The 23,223-nt window shown below is 43.3% G+C and overlaps 1 protein-coding gene across 2 annotated transcripts in view; it reads right to left on the reverse strand.

Annotated features, from left to right (window-relative positions):
• ZNF423 (zinc finger protein 423) overlaps positions 1-23,223 on the reverse strand; it is a 238,189-nt gene that overhangs the window by 189,887 nt on the left and 25,079 nt on the right. For both annotated transcript variants that reach the window (XM_065663045.1, XM_065663044.1), the window contains exon 2: positions 5,657-5,716. In XM_065663045.1, coding sequence (XP_065519117.1) covers positions 5,657-5,716 — 60 coding nt within the window. The remainder of the gene's footprint in view (positions 1-5,656; positions 5,717-23,223) is intronic.

Consider the following 23,223-nt stretch of genomic DNA (forward strand, 5'->3'; position numbering starts at 1 on the left):
CTCCCGCACAGTAATCTGGGAAGGGGTTATAATTACTCCTATTGGTTCTTTTTATACTATCCCTGCTCTAAAATCTTGTATCGTACATCAACACGGATGTACACCCACCACCACATATTGCGACTGTCACGTACTCCATACCACTTCACCTTCTGTTTGAGAAAACACTATCAGAAGTACTTTCTTTAAAAAAGTTGATATTTATAAGTAAAAGACTGAAGTTAAAAATTAAATTTTATAATTAGGAAAGGAGAAATACTTTTTTTCCTCCTCTGCAAGGACACATAACTATGTTACAACCTAAAAAGTTCAACTTAGAATAAATAGGGAACACAGCAGCCAGAGCTAGAAGCCTCCCTAGCTTTATTTCTAGTTTGCTTTTATTTGCATTTTGGCTGTTTCCAAGGCAGATACTTAAAATTTTGAGGACCTCAGACTATACAGACTGGGCTCATCCTGCAGGCCCACACAGAGACAAGGATGTGGTTTTAAAACCAACATGAGAACGTCAAAGACTTGAGATCAAAAATTTTATAGTATATAGAAAAACTGTTCGACTAAGAAAGTTATCAAAGGTGGTTATGTTCAAAGGTTTATTTCTTCGGAAAGCCTTACGCACCGAAATCAGAATCTTCTCATATTAAATTGCCAATGAAATCAGCGTTTAGAAAACGTCTAAACTTGTGAAGGCACACAGGATAGGTGATTTCAGAGTACTTGCTAGATAACAGGTTTCTAATGCCCACTGAATTGTGGTGGACATCTTCAATGCTCTGCAGCAGAGATCCCAGAACTTCAGGGCAGGTTTTTTCAGCATTCTGCCACTTATAAGTTTAATAAAATTGAATACAAGACACGTAGAAACAGGCAAAAAGAGCTTGGTGCCTATGGGAGGGCAGTCTCACACAGACCTTCCTGACTTGCTCCTGACACAGCCCATGCCCAAGCGGGAGCTGGCAGTGGACATGGGCAGAGAGCAGGGACAGCTTTCCCCATTCTAAAAGGGGAAAGGCGAGGAGAGAGAACACATTTTCTGTAGTTTATAGAAATAAAAAGATAAGGGGAAAAAGTTAGTTCATGAATACTTACAGGGCAAGTCTGCTTCATGAGACCCCAGCTTTCTCATCTGTTCTGCTCCTTTGGCAACCAAAATTAAACTCAACCTTATACAACAGTTAGAGGAGAACAAAATCCCTCAATACTTTGGGGGAAGACAGCAGCAGCACTGGGATCAGAAGACCAACAGTGGAAGAGAGCACAGGGAATTGCCAGCAGCAGCAATGGCATTAAAAACACCAAAGCACAGAACCCTGGCAGCCCTGAGTGAAAAATAAGCCTCCAAACTGTGTCAAGATGTTTCTTCTCTGAAGATACTAAGTGAAAACTGTGATTTAGGTAGCTGGAGACACCACACAAAGCAGAGGAAAGGGGAAAAGGAGTGACCACAGGGAGGTTTTCTTTTATTTTGTGGTTCATTTCTCAAAAGCTGCTGCTTCCCCCTTTTTTCCCTTTTTTTTCCCCCTCCTTAAAGAAGGAAAACTCTAACAGAAATCACAGAAGGCAATTAAAAATCTGAAGCCGTGTTCTGTGTAAGACAAGCACATGGGACAACTTGTAATGGCAAAACACTGAATGTCCGTGTCCTAAAATGTGGTTTCCCCCGCACCCCATGCTGCGCTCTGTCAAGATGTCCCTCACATGTGTACCTCATTGCTGCAGTGAGCTCAGTGGCCATCTGAACTAATGGGGAAAGAGGGCAATACCAACCTGTAATTTATTTTCACGGTTTCTTGAATGTTGTAATTCCGTGATACTAACATTGTGTGTTAGTGAATGGTTGGACACTGGCATTGGAGAGCCCCTTCTAGTGACAACCACTGCAAAGATCCCCCCATGCTCTGCAAACTTGTACAGGACATACCCAATGCCATTTGTCCCCAGTATTCAGGCTACAGCTCCTTAGTCCCCTATTTCCCAAACTCCTTCTCAACCAGATAACTTGTAGCTGCATACAAAAATAAGACACCTCCAGGTACCTCAAAAGCAGACACAAAAAATCAGGCTTTTAGGTCTGCAGGCTCCTAAGGGGAAGGCAGAACCTGCTCTGTTGGCCCCAGACAATTCAGACAAGATTCCCTGGGGCCTCACAGTCAGGCTAATGAGAAACTCCCCAGCAACCCCCATGTAAAATGCTTTCACAGGTCTTTAAAATGCCTTAAATTCTCTATATATTTAGTAAGAATTTGTACTTCTTTAAAATGTCCCTTGTTGCTCCTCAAGATAATACTCTTGTGATGTATTACAGCAGCAATGCAGCATTGTCTGGCTGGACTCTTGTATTGCAAATATGAAATTTTATTTTTCTCTTGACTTTGAAGCAGCTAAAGACCATTTTTGCTCTGCAGAGGTGGGCACTTGCCTGGCCCCCGGCAGCTCTGCCACCCTTCCTGACACCTTCCAAGCAAGACAGACAGGCTTCAAGGGCTGTATGTGCTGTTAAGAGGGAAAAGCAGAGGGAAGGAGTACTCAGCTGCGCTCTTCCTCTGGGACAGAAAACATCTCTGCCTCTTACACAGCAAAACACCACTGACCTGCTATTTAACAGCAAGCTAAGTTCTCAGATTAAGAGAGGAAAGGAAAAGCTTTTCTTCCTTCCTTTTACATTAAGGAAAAAGATGTTTACAAGAACTGAAGAGGAAGGAAATTCGCTATATGCCCATTGTTAAACAGGGCTGCTGGACATCCAGATTATTTACCCTGGCATAAGCTCTTTATAGATTTTCCTGATTCTCTAGGGTAATGTGCAGCCTTTAAGTTGCAGTCATAAAAAAAATAATTTAAATAATCATATGACTATTTCTAGTTGTATTTAAAGTACTTGAATAAATTCCTCAGTGCAACTATGCTGAAAAGCATTTCACCTCTGCAGGCTTTACCACGAATGAGCAGTTGAGCTAGAGGAGACAGCAACTTGTGCACATACCATACCATAGAAAAAAGGACAGTGTCCTGTGCTTTCACCAAACAGACCCACCCGACTGCAGGATTTCTGTTGCCAACATGTCCGCTGCCAAATGTCTGTGAGCTGCACTCAGCGGCTCCCATAAGCAGCCCCTTGCCCAGCGCCACGGCCCAGCCAGGGATGCACAAACCACGCACCTTCAGCACACTGCAGTAGTGGAGAAACCCACCAGGAGACACAGAGCTCAACACGTCTTGCCCTGCAGCTACAAACACCTACTCCTGACCTGGGCACTGAGAGCTGCCACAGCGACCTGGACAAGCCCCACACCTGCAGATTTAACCTGTACTCACAAAAAACATTTCCAGTATAGCTTCTGTAAGTTTGATGAGCAAAATAAGATAGAGCAGCAAAAGCACCTTCTGTCCCCACAGCTGCACCTATATGAATATTTCGGTAGTATTATGAAAAAATTAAGTTAAAGATGCACGTTCTACCTGCGCTTGCTGTCTCTACAAACTGCACAACCCTGGGACTGCCTGCTGCTACACAGCAGCTGCACAGAGTGCCAACAGGACTGTTCAGAAGTCACTTCGTGCATGTTTGCACACACAGAGATGTACAAACACATACAGGAGGAGAAGGGAGAGAAACATGCTAATTTGAAACATCTGGCAAATGTTTCAGAGTTAACAAGACCCAGGCTCGGCCTTTTGGGTGTTTTTTTCTGTTGGGGGGAGTCAAGGAAGGGGAGGCAATTCTGTCATTCTGGGCCAGGGAAGGAAGGGGCATGAAACAAGAAGTTGAAGCGTGTTTTTTCACCCTTTATTGAACTTCAACATCACACTACTGGAGCTAATGCAAACAGGAAGATCATAAAAGAACATAATGAAAGTCTCGCACGCTGGGACTGAGGGACTGGTTTCAGTTACTGAATATAGCTTTGGAAGCACACTGCACAAGAACCAGTGACTCCACACAGCTGCACCACCGTGTATTAGGATGTTTTAAGTTTGTTCTATATAGTTCAACAGTCGTATTCCAGCCTGTGACTTCTGTCCCATGCACTGCACCCTGTCTTGATAGGCTACTGTACTGCATCTCTATACACATGCGAGACTGACATCTGTAGCTACGAAACATATTGAGAAGAAAATCCCCCTATTAGCACACATTTTCCTTAAAGTGCCATAAATCTCACATACAATACATTCTATCCCACATCCGATGTCCTGAATGAGAGCTGTAATTATGGAAGTAAATGAAGAAAAATGGAGAAGACAACTAATCCGGGAAAAGCCTTCCGCAGGATGGTTTTTACTTACAGCGTAGTCACCAATACCATCTAGGAATCCCAGATTAACTCCCCTTCTGAACAGAAATCATTTTTGTTGTTGTTGCTGCTGTTTTGAACCTCAGCCTGTGTTAAATTTCATACAATTCAAGACTTGTGATAAATAACACTGGTAACTTCACTCTGCTGCTCTTTGAGACGAAGGTCAAGCAAGAGAACTGGCGAGTGCTCTTTTCATGCGCCGTTAGCTCCAGGCACAAAGGGGCCTTCGACATCGCAGCTGGGGGTTTGCAGCAGCAGCAGCAGCAATATTAGCTATCAAAGACTAGTGGAAACACAAACCCTTCCAAACAGCCGTAGCACCCAGAGAAGATGCATCCAGCACAAACGAGTGCTGTTGGTACAAAGTGAAATGCCACAAACTGCCACACAAAAGCAGTTTATGCCTTCAAGAGCAGCTAGATTCTGACTTCCGTAAGGAAAGTCTCTTGTGAGCCAGCCTCCCCCTGACTCTCATAAAGCCCATGCTAACCAGTAATGCAGCACCATTGTAATTTTCATATTACCACTCCCTTTCTGAGCTGTTTTCACATTGCTGCTGAGCTTCTAAGAGCATACCATTGCGAAGTCCAGTATGAAGAGAGCACTGAAACACTTAGTGGGTTTAAATTCAGAAATATTCTGATAATTTTGTAACTGTTAAAGACATAACAGACAGTGAAATATCTTTACACAGAGCACAAAGAGTGACTAATATGGGGCTAATTACTTTATACACAAAGTAATTGATACTTACTTGCACGTCTGCATTATCAGTACATATTACACAATTACAGACAAACCTGTTCAGTTTCTTGAGCCTCTTTTTATTCAAATTACCAATGTAACACAGATAAACAAGCCCCAGACACATGTTTAAGTGATATTACTACCAAGCAGACCAAAAGCTGGTTCAAATGTTAAATCTCTCTACTATGGCGATGTACCACTTTTATTCTCCATCCCTAATAGTACTTTCCAATTTCCTCCAAAAGGAGAAATACACACATTCCAGTTGAGACAGAGGTTTAAAATTCCTATTAAAGCAGCTTTTATGTAATTAGATTGGAATGAATGTTCAACAGTGCCCATTGCAGAAAACTTCAAAGTGGTTATACTGGAGAAATCACAACCCATTTCAGTATGCCCACAAGAAGAAAGAATGGCTCTCTGGAGGATACGAGTATATTAGTCTCTGTATGTAATAGATTTTATTGACCATATGGAACTGATATAAAAATTGTGTTGCAGTGGGTAGTCTTGGATTTGAGACAGGAATGTGACATACAAAATACAGTTCCTGTAAAAAGCCTGGCAGCTTTCTGGCAGTTTTTGCAATCAGAAGAACTTAAAATATTTACCTGACTGAGTCACTGACGAGTCCCAGGTCAATGCAAAATCTGAAGATTCACCCTCTTCAACTGAAAAAGAACAAAAATAAGTTGTGATTGCTAAATAAACCAGCTGGAAAGATAACTAGGTCCACTATGACATTAAATATTAAAACAGATTTCTGCACTGGTGAAAAAGAACTTACTGCTTTCTATAAAATAACTCATAAGGTAGAAATTTAGTAAAGAAATTTTCCCTTCTTTTTTACTTAAATACGGGATTTCTGTTTGCAGTTTCTTCCTGAACAGGTAACAGTGAGTTCATGTGAAATATTAATAGAGGCTTAAGTATCACTAGCTGCTAAGTATTCGTAGCTGAAATGTTGTAAATTCACAACAACCTACATGTGCAAAACTGCCATTGTAAAACGTAGACCTGTAACAGATCATAGCAAAGAACTGTCCTATGAATGGAAAATTGCCTGATTTATCTCATCTTAACATACTAATATATTAGCCATATTCAGAACCTCATGCAGTATTTTTCATAGTTCAGAATTAAAAACCACTATTATAATGCACAACCATGTTCTGTAATATGGTAGTCATAAATAACTGCATTTAAGGCTTGCTGATGTGAAAACTGTCAGAGCCAGGTGCTCAGCACTTGCAAGTGATGTAGCCATAACCTTCTGCCTGTTAAGAATTATAAAATGCCATTTGATTCTTACAATCTTGAAAATAACTAAGAGATCAACTGACAACAAGCAGGGTAAAAAGAGCCTGATCCTGCTGTTACTAATGTCGGACTGGGCATTTGAAAGTGGTAACTGGAGACATTCTTTTTAGTTACTAAAGTTCATCATCTTCATGTGCCTACTCTGTCACCATAACACCAAACAAATGCAGATCATGGGGCTTTACTTCCTGATGAAAAGTATTTACCCCATGCACTGAACAATCTCTAACCCTTTTATCTAAACTATGCTGGGTTCAAACACAAATTCTACATAATTCTGCAACTGGAATCCAAACCATACTGCAAAGCCACAAGCACAGCCACTGCTGACCAGATGGAACCCCTATGCCCATGCCCTCGAACCTGCTGCAGTGATTACTTACATTGATATTTACACTTCTGTCACAAGATTCTTGATTTTTATGCCTTCCTCCCCTTTCTTTTAATGACTTAAGTCATTCTATAAGCTCACCTATCAGGCTGTTGTCAATGGTGACATCATGTGGCATTAGCAGCAGAAAAGATAATTTACATAGGCAGTGCCTTGTCAAATTTTTATTTTATTTTCATACCTCGAACAGATCCTTACTCCACAGAAGGGCACAGCTTCGGCCCTGTTAGTCTGCAAGTTTACTAATGGAGGAACACAGAATTTGGTCCCTTCTTTTAAAAAAGCGTACTTGAGACATCGTTATACTCCTTGCAGAAAGCCTATGTTAGCATAAAGGTCATGTCACATAATATTCAGTTTCAGAATGACAAAAAAAACAGGCACAGAGCTAGGAGCTTTCTGAAGCTCTTACTGGTACTATTCCCTGATGTGCAGAGCAGGCTTGGCTCACACATGCTTTCTCCTCTGGGCTCACCTACCATTTTGTGTTCTGCAAACCACCATCTTGTCCCCATTTCGACCCATCTCTTAACAGGAAAACTCTGGACCTAGTTATCCTAAATACAGTTTCACTCTCACACAAAGTATCTCTTGTTTTAGCATCAAAATCTACATATATCTGGGAGGGTTTTGCTCCAAAAGTAAATAAGCAACTTACGTACCTTACTCAAAACAGACAAATGGAATGTTTTAATTTTACTTTATTCTTGACTGTTATTTTGTTGTCTTACTTGGACAGTTTTTTATATTACTGCCTTTGTGCTGAGTATTTTTTATTTCTTTATATTTTATCTTGGAAAATCAGTCTGCTAAAATTACTTCAATGCAATAAATTCAGTCCTAGTCAATAGACGTATAAGGGATCAGCAATGGTCATTGCCAATTTTAGAACACACAGCTTTTTGTGGTGGTTAAACACTGGAGACTGCTCTACTCCTTGAGCTGCTGTAGGGCAGCTGGCTCCAGCACGTAACAAAACCATATTTTTTGGGATCCCTTAAATGAGGGCAAAGGTTTGAGTCAGCCCTCTGTTGGCATTAATTTGCTTTGCTCCCTAATGACTAAAAGGGGGACAGAGAACATGTATGTGAAGATGACAACACTTAAATTCACTTTCTATTATTGCACTCATGGTTTCAGCCCTCCACTTTATTGGCACTGACCCACCACACAGATGACAGTGCTGCACCTCCATGTAAGGAGGAGACCGGTGGGATGGAGCCTCCTGAGCTTAGGCAAAGACACATCTGCCTGCAGCTGCGGCTCACATGCATCTCTATTTCCCCTTTTTCCTTTACACATTTTTTAAGCAACCATCATCTTTCATAGGATCCACTATAACAAAAAGTAACAGCTGAGCCTGGTATTGGGCTGCTGTTTCTCTTGGGCAGCAGGACAGCATAACAAATTGTCCCCTTGGACAGTGAGCACAGGGCAGGGGCACTGCCAGAAGGGAGCCGGGACCCCACACTGCTCACCACAGTGCTGGCGGGGGGTACAAACATGCCCAGGCAGGACATTACCACTGGACAAGGCCAAGCTGGCACTGCTCAGGACTGGTGTTAGGTGAGTTTATGGAGTGCCACAGCCACAGTGACGGCCAGTCGGCAGCCCTGACCCAAACAGCCGATCCTCACCTGCCTGCCCATTCACCCACTAAGCTAGTGTCCTGCATTCAGCACTAGCAGTCATTTTTCTCCTCAGTAGCTGGTGCAGCGCTGTGGTTTTGACTTTCAGCCTCGGAACAACGCTGATAACACCGATGGTTTTAGCTGTTGCTCAGTAATGTTTACTCTGACCAAGGGCTTTCTTATGCTCTGCCAGGGAGGAGGGGAAGCCAGGAGGAAGCAGAGACCGGACACCTGACCCAAACTGGCCAGAGGGGCATTCCATACCACAGCACGTCATGCCCAGGATGTAAACTGGGGGCAGTTACCTCGAAGGGTTAGATCACTGCTCGGGTTGGGCTGGGTATCGGTGGGCAGGTGGTGAGCAGTTGTATTCTTTCCCCTTATTTCCCTTATCATTATTCTTATTATTGGTGGTAGCAGCAGTGGTTTGTGTTACACCTTAGTTACTGGATTGCTCTCACCTCAACCCATGGGAGTTACATTCTTTTGATTCTCCTCCCCATCCCTCTGGGAGCGGAGGGAGGAAGGGGAGGGAGTGAGCAAGAGCTGCGTGGCTGACTGGGCTTAAACCACGACAGCTAGGCAGCAGGCACAGAGAAACAAGGGACAAAACCATGACACATCCAACAGAGAAAGATTGGGTCTATGCGCCAGTGCAAATAAAGAGCCCCATAGGTTTGGAGGGGAAGGGTGTCTGTGAGGCTGAGGCAAAAAAAAATAGGTGATCAGGCTTTGCCACAGGCACCGACTGTTGTAGGGAAACACTTAGCTCTTGGTTTTATGCCCATTATGGAGAGAGAACAGAAGCATGGTGGAGATAAGAGGTTCCTCTGTGGCCACCTTAATCTTCAGGATATAAATTGTTATTTAAGGAGCCAGCATTTGAAGTGTTGTCACTGCTGGCTTTACCCCATCTTCAGCAATGAGCAGAAGCCAGGTGTCAGAGGGACAGACAATCAGTTTCTTCTTCTCAAACAACTTTGACACCCAAGCAGTTGCAGCTAAAATTTGCCCTCAGTGGCACACAGCTGTTGCTGGACTCATAGGGAAGCAGCAGCTTTCCTGGGCAGGTCAGAGATGGGGCAACATGACACTGTGCATAGAGGGGAGGAGTCCCACAGACCCCCATCGGGGGACAGACCCCATAGAAGCTGCCTCAGGGCTTGGCCAACCCTCCCTAGGAGGGCAGAGTGGATCCAAAACAGATTCAGCTGCTATGGCTGTGAAGGAATTTCCAGCTCTCACTGCTGAGAACTGAGTCAAACAAAGCCTTAGTCCATAATATTAGCCAGGGAAAAATTCACTTAAGTTGATTTTTCAGTTAAAAGTTTCTGTTTCTTAATATTTTTCTCATCATTCCTTAACCTAGATTGATGCAGGTGACTAGTGTGCATTAACTCCCACTTTGTGGATGCTATTATGTAAGTAACAGTAATGGGCAAAAAAGCCAGTGAAAAGGTACCAGCCCAGCTGGTAACTCGGACCCACTTTCACTGCCTGCTTTACCCCTCGCTCCCAGCGGGATGGAGAGAAGAATCAAAAGAATGTAAACCCCACAGGTTGAAATAAGAACAGTTCAATAACTAAGTATAATACAAAACTAAGTAATTATTATTATTATTATTAAGAAAATAACAAGGGGAGAGAATATAAAATGGGGCGGAAACGGAAGGAGAAGTAAAAGAGGAAGGGGAAAAAACAATAAACACAAGTGATGCACAATACAATTGCTCACCACTCACCGACCAACACCAAGCCCTACCCAAGCAGCGATCTGGTCCTCGCAGGTGACTGCCCCCAGTTTATATAGTGGGCATGACGTGCTGTGGTGTGGAATAACCCTTTGGTTAGTTTGGGTCAGGTGTCCTGTCTCTGCTTCCTCCTGGCTTCCCCTCCTCCCTGGCAGAGCATGAGACTCAGAAAGTCCTTGGTCAGAGTAAGCATTACTGAGCAGCAACTAAAACCATCGGTGTTATCAGCGCTGTTCCCAGGCCGAAAGTCAAAACCACAGCACTGCACTAGCTACTGAGGAGGAGAAAAATGACTGCTACTGCTGAACCCAGGACAAAAGTATGCAACGCAATCATTTTCAAAATACATTGCAAATTGTAAAATAATTCCTGTTTCATTATCAGCAAAATATGTTTTCTGAGACACACCAGCCACAGTCACACCTAACTGAAGTCAAGGACTAGACACTTCCATCCATACTACTTAACCACTCTGAACATGTGGACTCGCAAGCCCATGTTGCTGATGTTTAGCATGGGCAGAAGCCACCCACGCACCTGAAATACTCTGCAGCTTGGGAATACCACAGGAAGCAGCAAGCACAGCTTAAGATGGAGAGACAAGATTTTATAAAGCAACTAGAGATCTTGTGTCAACACTAACCACTTTACAGGAGTCCTGGTGACATAATGGTGAATGCTCAGCATTTCCTGAAGTTTTAGAGGCAATTTCATTTCACTGCAAATTAAGACATTCAAAATCATCTGCTTTGGGCAGAATGTTCACAAGGGCACTTAACATGTTTTCTTTGGACACTTCCCATTTTCCTTCATAAACTCACCTGATCTCCTCCCACATTCTGTTGTGTGTCTGCACATTAAGCCATGGTTTGAACCATAGAAGCTGTTGTGCAATTACAGTCTTACTCTTGTCTCTGTCTGCTCTCTCCATCCAAAGGATCATTTTCAGATGCTTTGGAAGGCGTATTTTTCTCCTTCAGTAACACAGAGGCAATATGGGAAGAGGATAGAAGTTCAGTCCCACTCTGCTCCATGTGTCATCAACAGAATGACACCCAAGGTGCAACACACCACATCAACAGAGAGGGTATACTTCTCTCCCAGTGCCAAATTCACTACGCAGCTGATTAGAAAGAGATGGGCAAGAAACAGTTTCCAAGTCAAGTACTGACCCTTGATATCAACATTCACAGCACTATATTTCTATTTTTAAGGCATTAACTTTTTTTCTTGCTTTTGTAAATGATTCATAGTATTTGCTGGCACACAGAGATAAAATACTGTAAATAAAAAGCTACACTCATGTAGCTGCCTCCTTCTGGGTGATAGTTATGAGCTAGCTACAAGAAACTCACTCAACAGCATGCCTGCTACAACAGATATGCCTCTGGTAAAATTTTGGGGCATCTGTGAAGCTGGAACACTTCAGGAAGGCTGGGTTTGATTTGAAAAGAGCCTTGATCTGGCAGCACAGAAAAACTTATTGTTAATCAACTCAGAAGAGCATTAACTTTGTGCACTGCCCACCCATGGACTGGTGCAGGGAGGACATCATTGGCAGCAGGAGCACTCATGTCTGCTTTCACTCCCTGCTCTGTCCCAGCACAGGAAGACTCACTGCTGTCATGCCTGGAGAAGACCTCTGTTCTGCTTCAGCTGATGGTGGGATCCCAAATGCAAGAGCCAGAACAAGGACAGGGCCAACATGGGGAGGAACCGTGGGCAACGGCAGCATTGCAGTACAGCACTCACATGCCAAATATTTGCATTTTGCCCGCTAGTCTCAGGTGTTCTCCAAGGATAACTATTTAAATGCTAGGTCACGGGTGCAGCAGACTCCAAGATTTCAGTTGTTTGTGATCAGAGATACTTCTGAAGAGATTCAGCACCCATTATTCTAAGAGTCAGAGCATCTGTTTATGGGGCTGCCGTTACCTGAACTCCATTCACAGTCACAGTGCTTATTTAACACTTTATCACTCCCAGGGAAGAAGTTAACCTTATCAAAGTAAGACGCTTCTGAACCAAATGTTGATTTCAAGGTGCAATCAAGCTTTACAAGTGAGCAACAGCCCCTCAGTAATTCAGACGGCATGTGTATGCTCCCTTATCCTATCACACAGGCTACAAGGACCACAAGGACCAGTTTAACACTTTTCATAATACAAAAACTCCACAGTATGCTAACTAAAATGTCAGGAACTTTGACAGTTTGAGAAACTGCTGCAAAATACATTGGGTCACAAGTAAGCGTCCCAGCTGACAGGGGAATTCTCCTGAATCAGGACTGTTACCAAGAGCTGCACTCAGGACCAGGGCCAGCCTTTGAAAACACCAAGTACAGAATAGTGTGAGTGCAGAAAATGCTGGTGCCACTTTTTAGTTTGGAGGATTTTGTCAGATTTTGTTGATGACAGAACACTCTCAGATAAACCTGGAAGAATCTCACCTATGCCTGTGTATTAGCTGCAGTGTACATAGCAAGATTCACAGCTTTCCCTCTGGAGAAATACTCCAGCACCAATCCGCATAGTAAGCCAGTCACACAATAACTGTGCATTTTCCCTGACCTCACCGTAGATGCTCACAAGCAAGAGCTCTGTGATCTTCTGTAATCTTCAAGCTTCTTTGCTGCTTTCCAGACACACATCTCTGTGCTGTCCTATCCAGCCTTTGCTCCATCCCTCCCATCACATGAAATTACGTGCCCCTGAATCAGCCTAGGACACAGAATAGTGCCACCCAACTGCCATTCGTCCACTGCAACTCATCCCACAGCTCCTGCAGCCTGGGATTTGATACAGTGCTCTGAATCCTGCAAAATGCAGAGCAGCTTCCATTTCCACAAAGCCAAAGAGAGCTGAGGATGCACAACACTTTTTAGACTGAGGACTGTAAATTAGCCAGTTTCCAGCTGCTTGGCACGGCAGGAGCACAAAGGATCTCAACAATCTGAACTCTTTAAACAGCCTGGTATTTTCCATGCACATCTGGAGTTAGTCCTTTGGAGAGGGGAGGATAGGCTTCCTCCTCAGACTGAAAAAGGAGGAGAATACCTCTGCTCTCACCCAGAGAAGTTCAGTCCTGCAAGGCACCAGGAGCTGCTACCGCAACCAGCTTTATTTGCATACAGCAAATAAAGAAAATAGTTTGGGAATGGCTACTCTGTGCAGAAGGCAGGTAACCCCCCCCTCTGTTCTGGCTTGCTGCAAGGCTCTCCCTCTTTCTTGCTTATATGTTCCCCATTAGATCCTCCACTTCCTCATACCAGTGAGGCAGAAGTCTGCAAGGAAATAACAGTGTGAAAAATGGTCACATTTGGTTTTAAATGAAGCACCATTGTGGCAGAGCTGCATCCCACTGCCCAGAGCACAGCAGGGTGCAGAGCAAGCCCTGAGCCCAGGCATGCTGCCCATGAGGAACCCACAAGGAACCATTGCCCATCTTTGTCAGCAGCTTCCTCCGAACAGTGTGCAGAGGGAAACCTGCACATTCAGCAGCAAAATTGGAAGTTGTGTGGGGCTTCACTAGTGTCTTGAGAATAGGTGCCTGAGAGTGCATCCTGATGCATTTACCGTACTTTGCACATAAAAGGAAAGCGAAATCCCCTGGTGCCTCCATACCAGCATTCAGTGGAGCAAAAAGGTACCTGGTGGAAGCAGCCAGGTGTGCTTTACACCAGCCATTTGAGCTGACTTACTCACTTGGAAAACCAGGTTTGCAAGACAATTCCTGCCAGGTCTCCCCATGTTTACTAGATATTTGCTTGTTTGCGAGATCATTTCCATTTAGCTTTAGCAACGCTTTGCCAATTTTCTCCCTGGTGGCTGGTGGAAAGGAGCACTGGGACACCAGGGCATCCCCAGAGAGGTGACGGTGTATTCCTCACCCATGCCCTAACCTGGGATCCCCCAAGGGAACTGTGAGTGGTCTCCAGCACAATCACTCACTGCTCCAGAGCCACCCAGTTTTCCCCACAGTGCATGGCCCATTCAGCCATTGGTGGCCCTCAGCCAGGAGAGATTTTTCCACCTTACATAGGACCGTTATATTAGTCCTCTCATGGGCCAGCAGGACAGGGCACAAGACAAGAGGGTGTACTGACATGGTTTATTTAGCTAGTTTAGAGCCTGAATTTACACAAGTTCTCTAGCTGCTTTTCTCCCAAGTCAGTAACAGGGCTTGGCAGAGACTGTAGGTTTTGCTGGCAAAGTCGGGCTTTTTGTGTGAAGGAGGGAGGAGTAGGGAAACCCAGGCGGCTGTGCTCTCTAGGTCAGGGAAAAGGGAAAAAAGGAAAAAAAAAAAAAACCCTATGAAGGAGAAAAGAAAAAAAGGAAAAAAAAAAAGACAAAAAATAAAAAGGGAAGAAGGATGAGACAAATGGGACAGAATTACAAAGGAAAACTGAAAGAGATCGTTAGGAACAGAAGATGATGTGAAGGTGATTAAGAAGAACAAGACAAACAACAAAATAAGGTAGCACTAGCAGGTTTATGCAAAGGAGATCTAATTATGGGTGGCTAAATCCTCCAGGACATTAATATTCCATCGTAATGTGTCTAGTTTCCTCCTTTCCAGACATGGCAGGGAGGAAATGAGAATCACTTAGATACACTGTTTAATGAGCAAATGATGGACGATCACCAAATACAGCCTGCCTGATAAGTATCCATTAGCTTAAACCCGCGCAGTAAATCTGTGCACAGCTAACAGGCCTGCCTCTCCACACACTACAGCAAAACTAAATGTAACTGCAACAAGAGAAAGAAAGGGGTTTTGTAAATAAAACCCTCATCTCTGCAAGACAAGGAAGACCTTAGATGTGTAGCAGCTAATCACAGCCTTTCCCAGGGACCACACACCTGACTCACAGGCCAGAGCATATTTATTCCCAGTGCTCATATTTAGTTCCTGTGTTTCTAATTCACAGCCTGCACTGGAGACAGATATTTCCCATCAAAATCTATTATGTAAATAAATACAAGTGTACAGTGTAATAAAATGTAGCCAATGTTTCAGGTTACTCTCAAGATCAACATCTTATACATGCAACACATGAAGCATATAGTTCCTAAAACCTGGCCTGCAGACACCCCATTCCCACACTTTATAGTATAGATTTGGGATCAATACTCTTGCTGATGTTTCTTACAGCTTGCCATTGAAGGTTAAACCCCAAAGGGCAGGGTACTGGGGTCTGGGTTAGTTGGGGGTTTTTTTCCTTTTAATTGCAATACATAGTATTTAAGCTGCAAAATGTTCAGGAATTTAGAGGTTGCCATGGAAGAGACACCTGGCCACAGAGTCCCTGCTCTGGGCTACATACCAGACCCGCAGCAGCAGCACTTCAGCTCGGCATAAGAACCACATTTCCCCAGTATGCTGGTGCAAAACCATCCCAGCCACGGCTGGCACTGGGAACATCCAGGTCTAGGTTCCCATGGTTGCACCATGAAGCACCATAACCACTGTTCTGTCACATGGAAACAGTCACCATTGCCGGGTGTGTGTTAGTCCCACTATGCCCTGTGGCAGGCTGTGTCACCTTCCTGTGTCCAGCACAGGGAACCCATCTCTCATGCCTCCTCACCCTCCTCTTGCCTTTTTTGGACAAAAAAAAACCTCTTTCAATATTGTTGGTTTCCAACTGTTGCTTCCACCTCAGAAATGCAGGAAGGGGACTGGGGTTTGGGGATCTTTCTGCATTTTCTGCCTGGAGCTTGCCTGGGCATGAAACTGGTAGGGTATACACCATCCAGCCCAAGCGACGCATCCCACCTGGCAGAGCTCCCACGGATGTGCTGCAGCTCCAGATACATCATCTGCAATAAACTCCACTGGAAGTGGCTGGGACACCCAGGATTCCTAACCTTACCTGCTCTGGTCAGGCTTGAGCCCCAGCCCACACCACTCCAACTCTGGTGGGGCAAGAGCGCAGGCACAAAGAAGACAGAAATGAGGAGGTGAGGGAAGTGGAGATGCAGAAGGACATGGGCTGCAGGGTGACCAGCTCCTGTGGACAAGGATAGGGGATGACAAGCATCAGCTCCCTGTGGGTACACTCCTTGCTGTATTATTATATGCATTCCTAAGGCAACTGTCACCATAGTGTCTGCACCTTCTTTCAAAAATAGATCTACTACAAGTAAACAGGCGCTTTAAAGCACAAATGAAACAAAACAGGTGAATCTGGCATTCCTCATGTTGCTCATAAAATCATGTATTTTGCTTCAGCAACCAAGAGTTTAAATATTCTTGCTCCACCTGGAATGCTGCTGGATGACAGAAACACGTACATGTTGAAACCCTAACAAACTGAAACAAGTAGAGAAAGGGGGAACTAACACACACACAATTCATGGCCAGGACTTTCCATGAGTCAAATTCGCAAGCTGTGAAGTGATCTAAATGCAAAAACAGGTTGACGCTACCTAAAGACAATGATGCAAGAGACCCATGAAAAATTGGTGGGTCACTGAGTAAGAAGATTAAACTGCTACTCAAATACTTGCAATTTCTTACGCCTTCCTACAAACTCTGGGTGTAGAAGTTGTACTAGTGAAAGGTCTGCTACCCCCTATGCCTTTCTGAGCACAGGTTCCTGGTGAGGGAAGGTACACAAGCCTCAAGTATCACAGTATTTACAAACACATGGGACATGGGGCTCTGCCTTGGAAGACAGCAGACCCAAGAGTTGTATTTGGCAGAGACAAGGTGCACATGGCAGAGTTCAGGTGGCAGGATGGTACAGGCCAAGGAGATGCCAGAAAGGTCTTAATTGTTTCCTGAACATAAAGAAATGGCTACAATGAAATTAAGTTTCATAATGAAACCAAAGCAGCACGAAGTTCAAACACTGGGCTCTGCACAGAGGATGGAGGTCCAGAAGAAAATAAAATAAATAAATAGCACCATTTTCACACTAGGTCCTTAAAGTTTCTCTGTAAGCAGGACACCTAGTAAAATAGTTTTTATGTGCTGTCCCTGTCTTGAGACAGCTAATGAGAATGCTGAAAGGTTAACATCTAACAGGGGCTCATGACACAAAGAAAAGGGAACATTCTGAAATCAATTTACATAAACTTTAATAAAACCAAACAGGGAACAACAGAAGTAGATGAGCAGGATCTGCAGATTGGCAGTGAGGCCATAACCACTTACACTACCTCTTGCTTTGGTTAAAGACAGAGACATTTACATGCACCACCGTACCTCAGTCTGCCCAACATCATCCATTCCCCATTGCAGAAGGGCATTGCCCTTCTGCATTCTGCTTAGTCAAAATCACCTGGCCAAATACAGATCTGTAATAAAAAACTCACAAACAGCTTCACTGTCCCACCAGCTATAGTCAGACCAAGAGCCACATCCCTCCAGACCCTCTGCCATGAACAGCCTTTTCCTTTCCTTCAAGCAAGGAGCTGCCATCAGGATGCAATACCCTCCAGCTCATCTCACCATCACTGTGAACCAAGTCCCACTTCATTGCAATTTTCCCACTACCAATTTCATCCAGACCCAGCAGAAGCAGAGGCAACATCTCCCATTTCACGTGAATCAGGTGTGATATTATTGTCAGCCTCTAACCTGAGCTGTCCCAGATGCTGGGGGACACAATTTTCAGCAGGTTCAAGGCAGAGAGTTAAATGCCCATGAAAAACCCACATTTGCAAATGTGATAAAAATAATAGAAAATTACTTAAACAGCAGCAATTACCTTGAGAGTCCCTGATGAAAGGGTAAAGAACACAACTCTACTCTTACACGTTTTAAGTCTCTTACTTCATACTTCTTCAAAGCAGGTTTTACTATGCTACGCCTAAAGCCCTTGTCCCTGCTGCAATGAGCTCTAGTAGGAGTAGAGCTGCTGCACCAGCTATGTTGTTTAGCATCACACTCCCCTCCATGAATACCCCATTCAGCACCCATGGCTATTAATCACAGCTGGGGAAAAAAAAAAAAAAAAAAAAAAAAAGTATTTCACCAGATTCCTACGCCTCAGTCTATAAAAATACATTGATTTTTACTGCTAATCCCTCAAACTTGGACATTTTTTCACTGGTAAGCTCTGTTTACAGTGTAGGTAGCACTGGAAATGGAAGAGAGGAGGCTTTTCCTGACCACCCATTTTAATTAGAGCTATGAGGGCTTGGAAAAACCCATCTGGTGAGTGAGTTATTTATCCCTTGCCCCTCCTCTTGAGATGCTGTTCCCAGCCAGGAAGACCCAGTGTTCCAAAAGCAGAAGTACACTGGGCTCTCAGCACACCCACTTTGCCACCACCACGGGATCCCCATCACAGGGGATCAGGCCCTCGATGGCTGAACAAGGAGGGCTTCGGCTTTCCCAAGCTAGCAGGGGTTTTCAAGGGCCACTCAAAGGAGTTTGCTTCTCGAGCACACAGCTCACTGTGGCTTTTTCGTGCATGCAAGTGTACGAGTGTGTGTGTCTGTGTGTGTGGCAATACTCCCCAGGCTCGCTCATTTTAATGCTGCTTGCTCCCCAGATGAAAATATACATATTCTTATTAAGGAAAAAAAATGTGCAAAGTATAAATTTGCATCTATGATCATTCTGGTTCATAAATTGTATTTTAATAATAAAACAATATACTCTTCTGTACTGCTTCTCAAATACTAACAGGGAAGTCTGTCTTATTTGTACACAACCCTAAACATTTTGATGAATGAATACACAAGTGGTATAAAATAAATACTGTAAACTGAAATAGAGATAAAAGGGTAAATAAAACCAGCACCTTATCCTGCCTTCTTCGCCATAAGAAGAGCTACTTCGGTCACACTACTGTACCTACTGCTGAATTTCACAGTATAGGTCAAGGGAAATTCTCCAGCTGAGGTTCTTCCTACTAGAAAGACAGGCTTTGTTGGCTGCATTAAGGTGAAAGAAATTACAATGACGGACAGAACATTACATACATCACATCTATCCCTTCGTAGCGTCAAATTTAATTTGCAGGAAAAGCAACTCAGCCACCATAAAGTGGAAACTAATATTTTTTATGACCCCTTAAAAACTTGTGCTTAGTGCTAACATACCATAAATAAGTTTTAACATCTTGTTATACATACAGTTTATTTTAAAAAGACTAAAAGGGGAAGGCAGTTCTTATTGAAAATTGGCACACACACAAAGAAAGGGGGAAAGCTGGCTTTTAAAACTTTATTCCAAAGCCTACTTTTTTTCTTTATTCCTATTAAACTTACAACCTTTCCACTAAAATGAAATAGAAAAAGAGATTCCAAATATCTTATAATTCTGAATGGATTTCCCTAGTGTAACAGTAATAATATTTTTACAGTTAAAAGATCCACTGATTTAATAAGTGTGATTTGTGTATTTAGAAAATTCATTAGAGCAGACATTCCCCAACATTTTTTTAGATTTATTTATTTATTTATTTAGCCTAATTTGGGTACACTACTTCAAAAGAACGCTTAGAGCTTCCCAGTTCCTTAGTCACTCACTAATAACATCTAATAATTAATAAAGACATGTAAATTCTTAACTCCCAGAACTATTCCAAACTTACTATCTGTACGCTTCATGTCATGTCTCACTTATAGATATCTGCATTACTTTGTTTCATAAAATGCTGAAGGGACACATACTTATCTTCCTCTCCGCCAACAGCGAATATTGAGGCATCTTGCAACCAAAGCAAGCCTGAGCAAACCTCTCCTCTAGGAGCAACATGGAGGCTCTTGGCTGGGTTTACTGCACAGTCATGTCCCTTCTGAAAACGCCTGTTGCCTGCATGCTTGTGTAAATGCACAGACCAGCAGCAGCTACGGGGGACATGCACTTCTTTAGCCACCATGCAGAAATGCATGAGTGGTGTCAGATGAGTGCATCAGGACAGTCTCATTATAGCAAATTTTTTATAAGTGTTTGGGATCCAGGAGGGAATGAACCAACCAAATGTGCAGCTGTGATACATAAAGGAAAGGCCCTGTTTAAGGGTAAACGCAATGCTCAAGCCAGCCACTCGGAAAGTATCTGTAGAAACAAAGAGGGCACAAGCAAACACCTTTATCCCCTTCATAATGCTGCCAGCCTCTTCTGCTTCTGCCTCCAGAGCTATTAAAATCCCTGTCGTATGGGCAGAGGCCACAGGGAATAACCTTAGCTCAAACCATCTTCACTTGGAGGCAAATTATATTGTGTCTGCTCCTCTCTGACAAGTGCTCCTGTCAAGGCTTTGTGTTCTGCAGTGTTTCCTTGTCATATTTATTTGCTTGTTTTGATTTCAGGTCTTCTGTTGGGAGGAAGACTGCCAAAACCGTAAGTCCTGTCTCCTACAAGTACTGCTAAGTCTGGGAAATGGGGCGTGGGGATTTCCACACATGGTTCAAGCCAGTACATTGATAGAAGTTTACTTAAAGAAATATAACTCGCATTACATCTTGCATTTAAATTTCAGTGGACTAAATGAAGAGGACTTGAAAGAAGAATGAAAATAGCCCCACTGCCCTAAAAACAAGGTACCGTAATAGGAATTATAAAATGACATTCAGAAAACACTACCCACTCCAAAACCACATGCAAATAATAGAATCAACTAGTTTGGAAAAGACCTTCAAATGCAAGGTTATTCATACATGGACAAACTGTAACTGTGCTGGTAGGTTTGCTATGTGTAAAACAAGTCCCCGAAGTTTGACTGTTTTTTGTTATGACTTCTTATAATCTGCAAATCTCTTCCTCAAAGCCAAACAGACAGAAAAAATGCACAAAAGAGCCTACCTTTCAAAACAAAGAACTTCCTTCCAACCTAACCACTACAAAGAAATGTTCAGATAATTAATTTACAGTTGAGGCAAACAGGGTTACTTAGCTGAACTGATGTTTTTTTTTCCCAGGCAAATTTTATCTATAGCCAATGGGTCAGCAAAAGAGAAGTCCCTCTACACATTTTTAAGACATCTGAATGTATTTCCTATCCACACTTGTATTTTTCCCTGTTAATGAGATTTTGCTGGTGTTCTCTTGATTTCCTGATAGAGTTACATAATCTTATGGAATTCCTGCAGTAAATAAAAGCTGGTTTTGCGCCTGGTCCACGCTTACTCACGCCTCACGATGAAGGCGTGCTTTGGCCATGCACAGATCAGTACAAAAACGACTCTGAGTCACACTGACAAATGAACTGTCTAAATAGCAACATGTTAGAGAGGGGATCGACTGCCAACCTCCTTCTGTATGAGTTACAGACACTGCAGTGTTCTGGGAAACCATCAGTTTGTATTAGTGCTGACTGGTTTCAAGGATGGGCTGTTAAGGTGAACGTCACTCAAGTGTATGTAAAACTTTCTATTGATCAGAAAGCCAAGCCTGTGATCGATGAAGGCACAGACATCCCTTCTCCTCCATCATGCAAGCAATTTGTCTAAAAATGTCAAATCATTCTTTTTTGTTAAGACAAAGTTTTGTGATAGCCTCTGTCTGGGAAGCAGCAGACACAAACTTTCTCTTAAATACATGCTATAGTCATCACAATTCTCATACATCAGTGAGACTTGAGCTTGCCCCTGACCTTCAAGCTCTTTCTGTGTCAGCCCTTTGGCATCAGCCACCACAGGCTGTGCCAGAGGTTTCCTTGAACACTTGCTAGTGCTGGTACCTCATGGGTAAGCTCTCTGCCATGGCTTTACTCACCACACTGGCTGTGGGTGGGTAAGCCTGAGCATCCCCCATGGTCTGAAGTTCTCCACCTTGCAGAATAGTGAAACATCTCTTCGATTCAAATTCAGGGAAACAGGACATGGCTCTTCCATATCTTTTCAGATAAACTGGGAATATGAGTGATATTGCATTTGCCCATTCCTCACTTCAACAGACAGCCTGACACCAAGGCAGGACATGTCAGAATTTCTGACTGCTCACACTGGTAACAGCCTCCTCTCTGCCCACCAACAGCTCCAACATATGAAAGACTATGAAGCTTGAGAACTGAACGTATTCAATGTTATATAGCATCTTATGTCTTACTTAAAAGTCAGGTTTGGGGTTTTTGGGGTTTTTGGTTTTTTTTTGACAGAGTTACAAACCAACTTTCAAACAAAAGTGGCTCCTGTTGAGGCAGGAACTGCAGCAGATACCGTGCTCAAGTCTGGACATTTCTGTTCATCTTTCCAGAGTGCAGAACACATGAAAGAGCTGAAGCTTGCTGTGATTCTTTAAACCTTGAGGGGAAAAAGGAAATCTCCTGCTCTGTTAAAATGATCTACAGTCATTCATTCAAAAAAAAAAAAAAAAAATTGTTTGCATTTTAAATAAGTTAACACATGGTTGATTTCTCCCCACCCCCCACCCCCCATCTGTGTTTATATGATAGATGCTGTTCAAAATCACAAATCAGTCTCCTAAAATACCACACTTCCACCCACTCTGCTGAACCTGGATATTTAAGAAGTCTATTTCTGGGCTGTTTGAGTCAGTGCAATTTGGAACAAAGCCTTCTCTTCTAACCAGACTCATCACTTATTTACATGGAAGTAACGAGATCACAGAAGAGGCACCAGGGTAATGATGGACAGCCCAAATGTTTACTGGGTACCACAGAAATGTAACTAGCACTTTGAAAGGACCAAGAGGGGAAGGGAGAATTTCAAAAGCAACTCCAGGAGTGGCAGGAGGTAAATCAGCTCACTTCCTATTCCTCCTTTCCAGCCTCACCCTTTCCTCCCCACATCTTGGATGTCCCACCACAGCCAGCCCTGCAGATGACTGCAGGAAAGAGGTTGAAGTTGGCCACAGACTATCCATGGAAAACACTTTTAACGCATACTTTGGGTTTTTCCCCCTCAAGCAATAGGTACATGTGAAGAAATCAACCTACCGCGTTTCCAAATCTGTAGTTTAAGTGATACCTTTTAAATAAACCCTTTACTTCAGCAGCAGCAAAGGATCACCTTCCATGTGCCTTGTGTGTCTGCACTGCCTGGAAGTAACCACTTACAACTGGCCTTGTAGGTAGTAACACCGTCTGATATGTCATTAGCTGCAGATTTTTACCCCAAGTGTGCTGACATAGCTGGGTTTGGGCTTATAGTATCTCTTTA

Source organism: Lathamus discolor, chromosome Z, assembly GCF_037157495.1.
Source record: "Lathamus discolor isolate bLatDis1 chromosome Z, bLatDis1.hap1, whole genome shotgun sequence".
Lineage (NCBI taxonomy): Eukaryota > Metazoa > Chordata > Aves > Psittaciformes > Psittacidae > Lathamus > Lathamus discolor.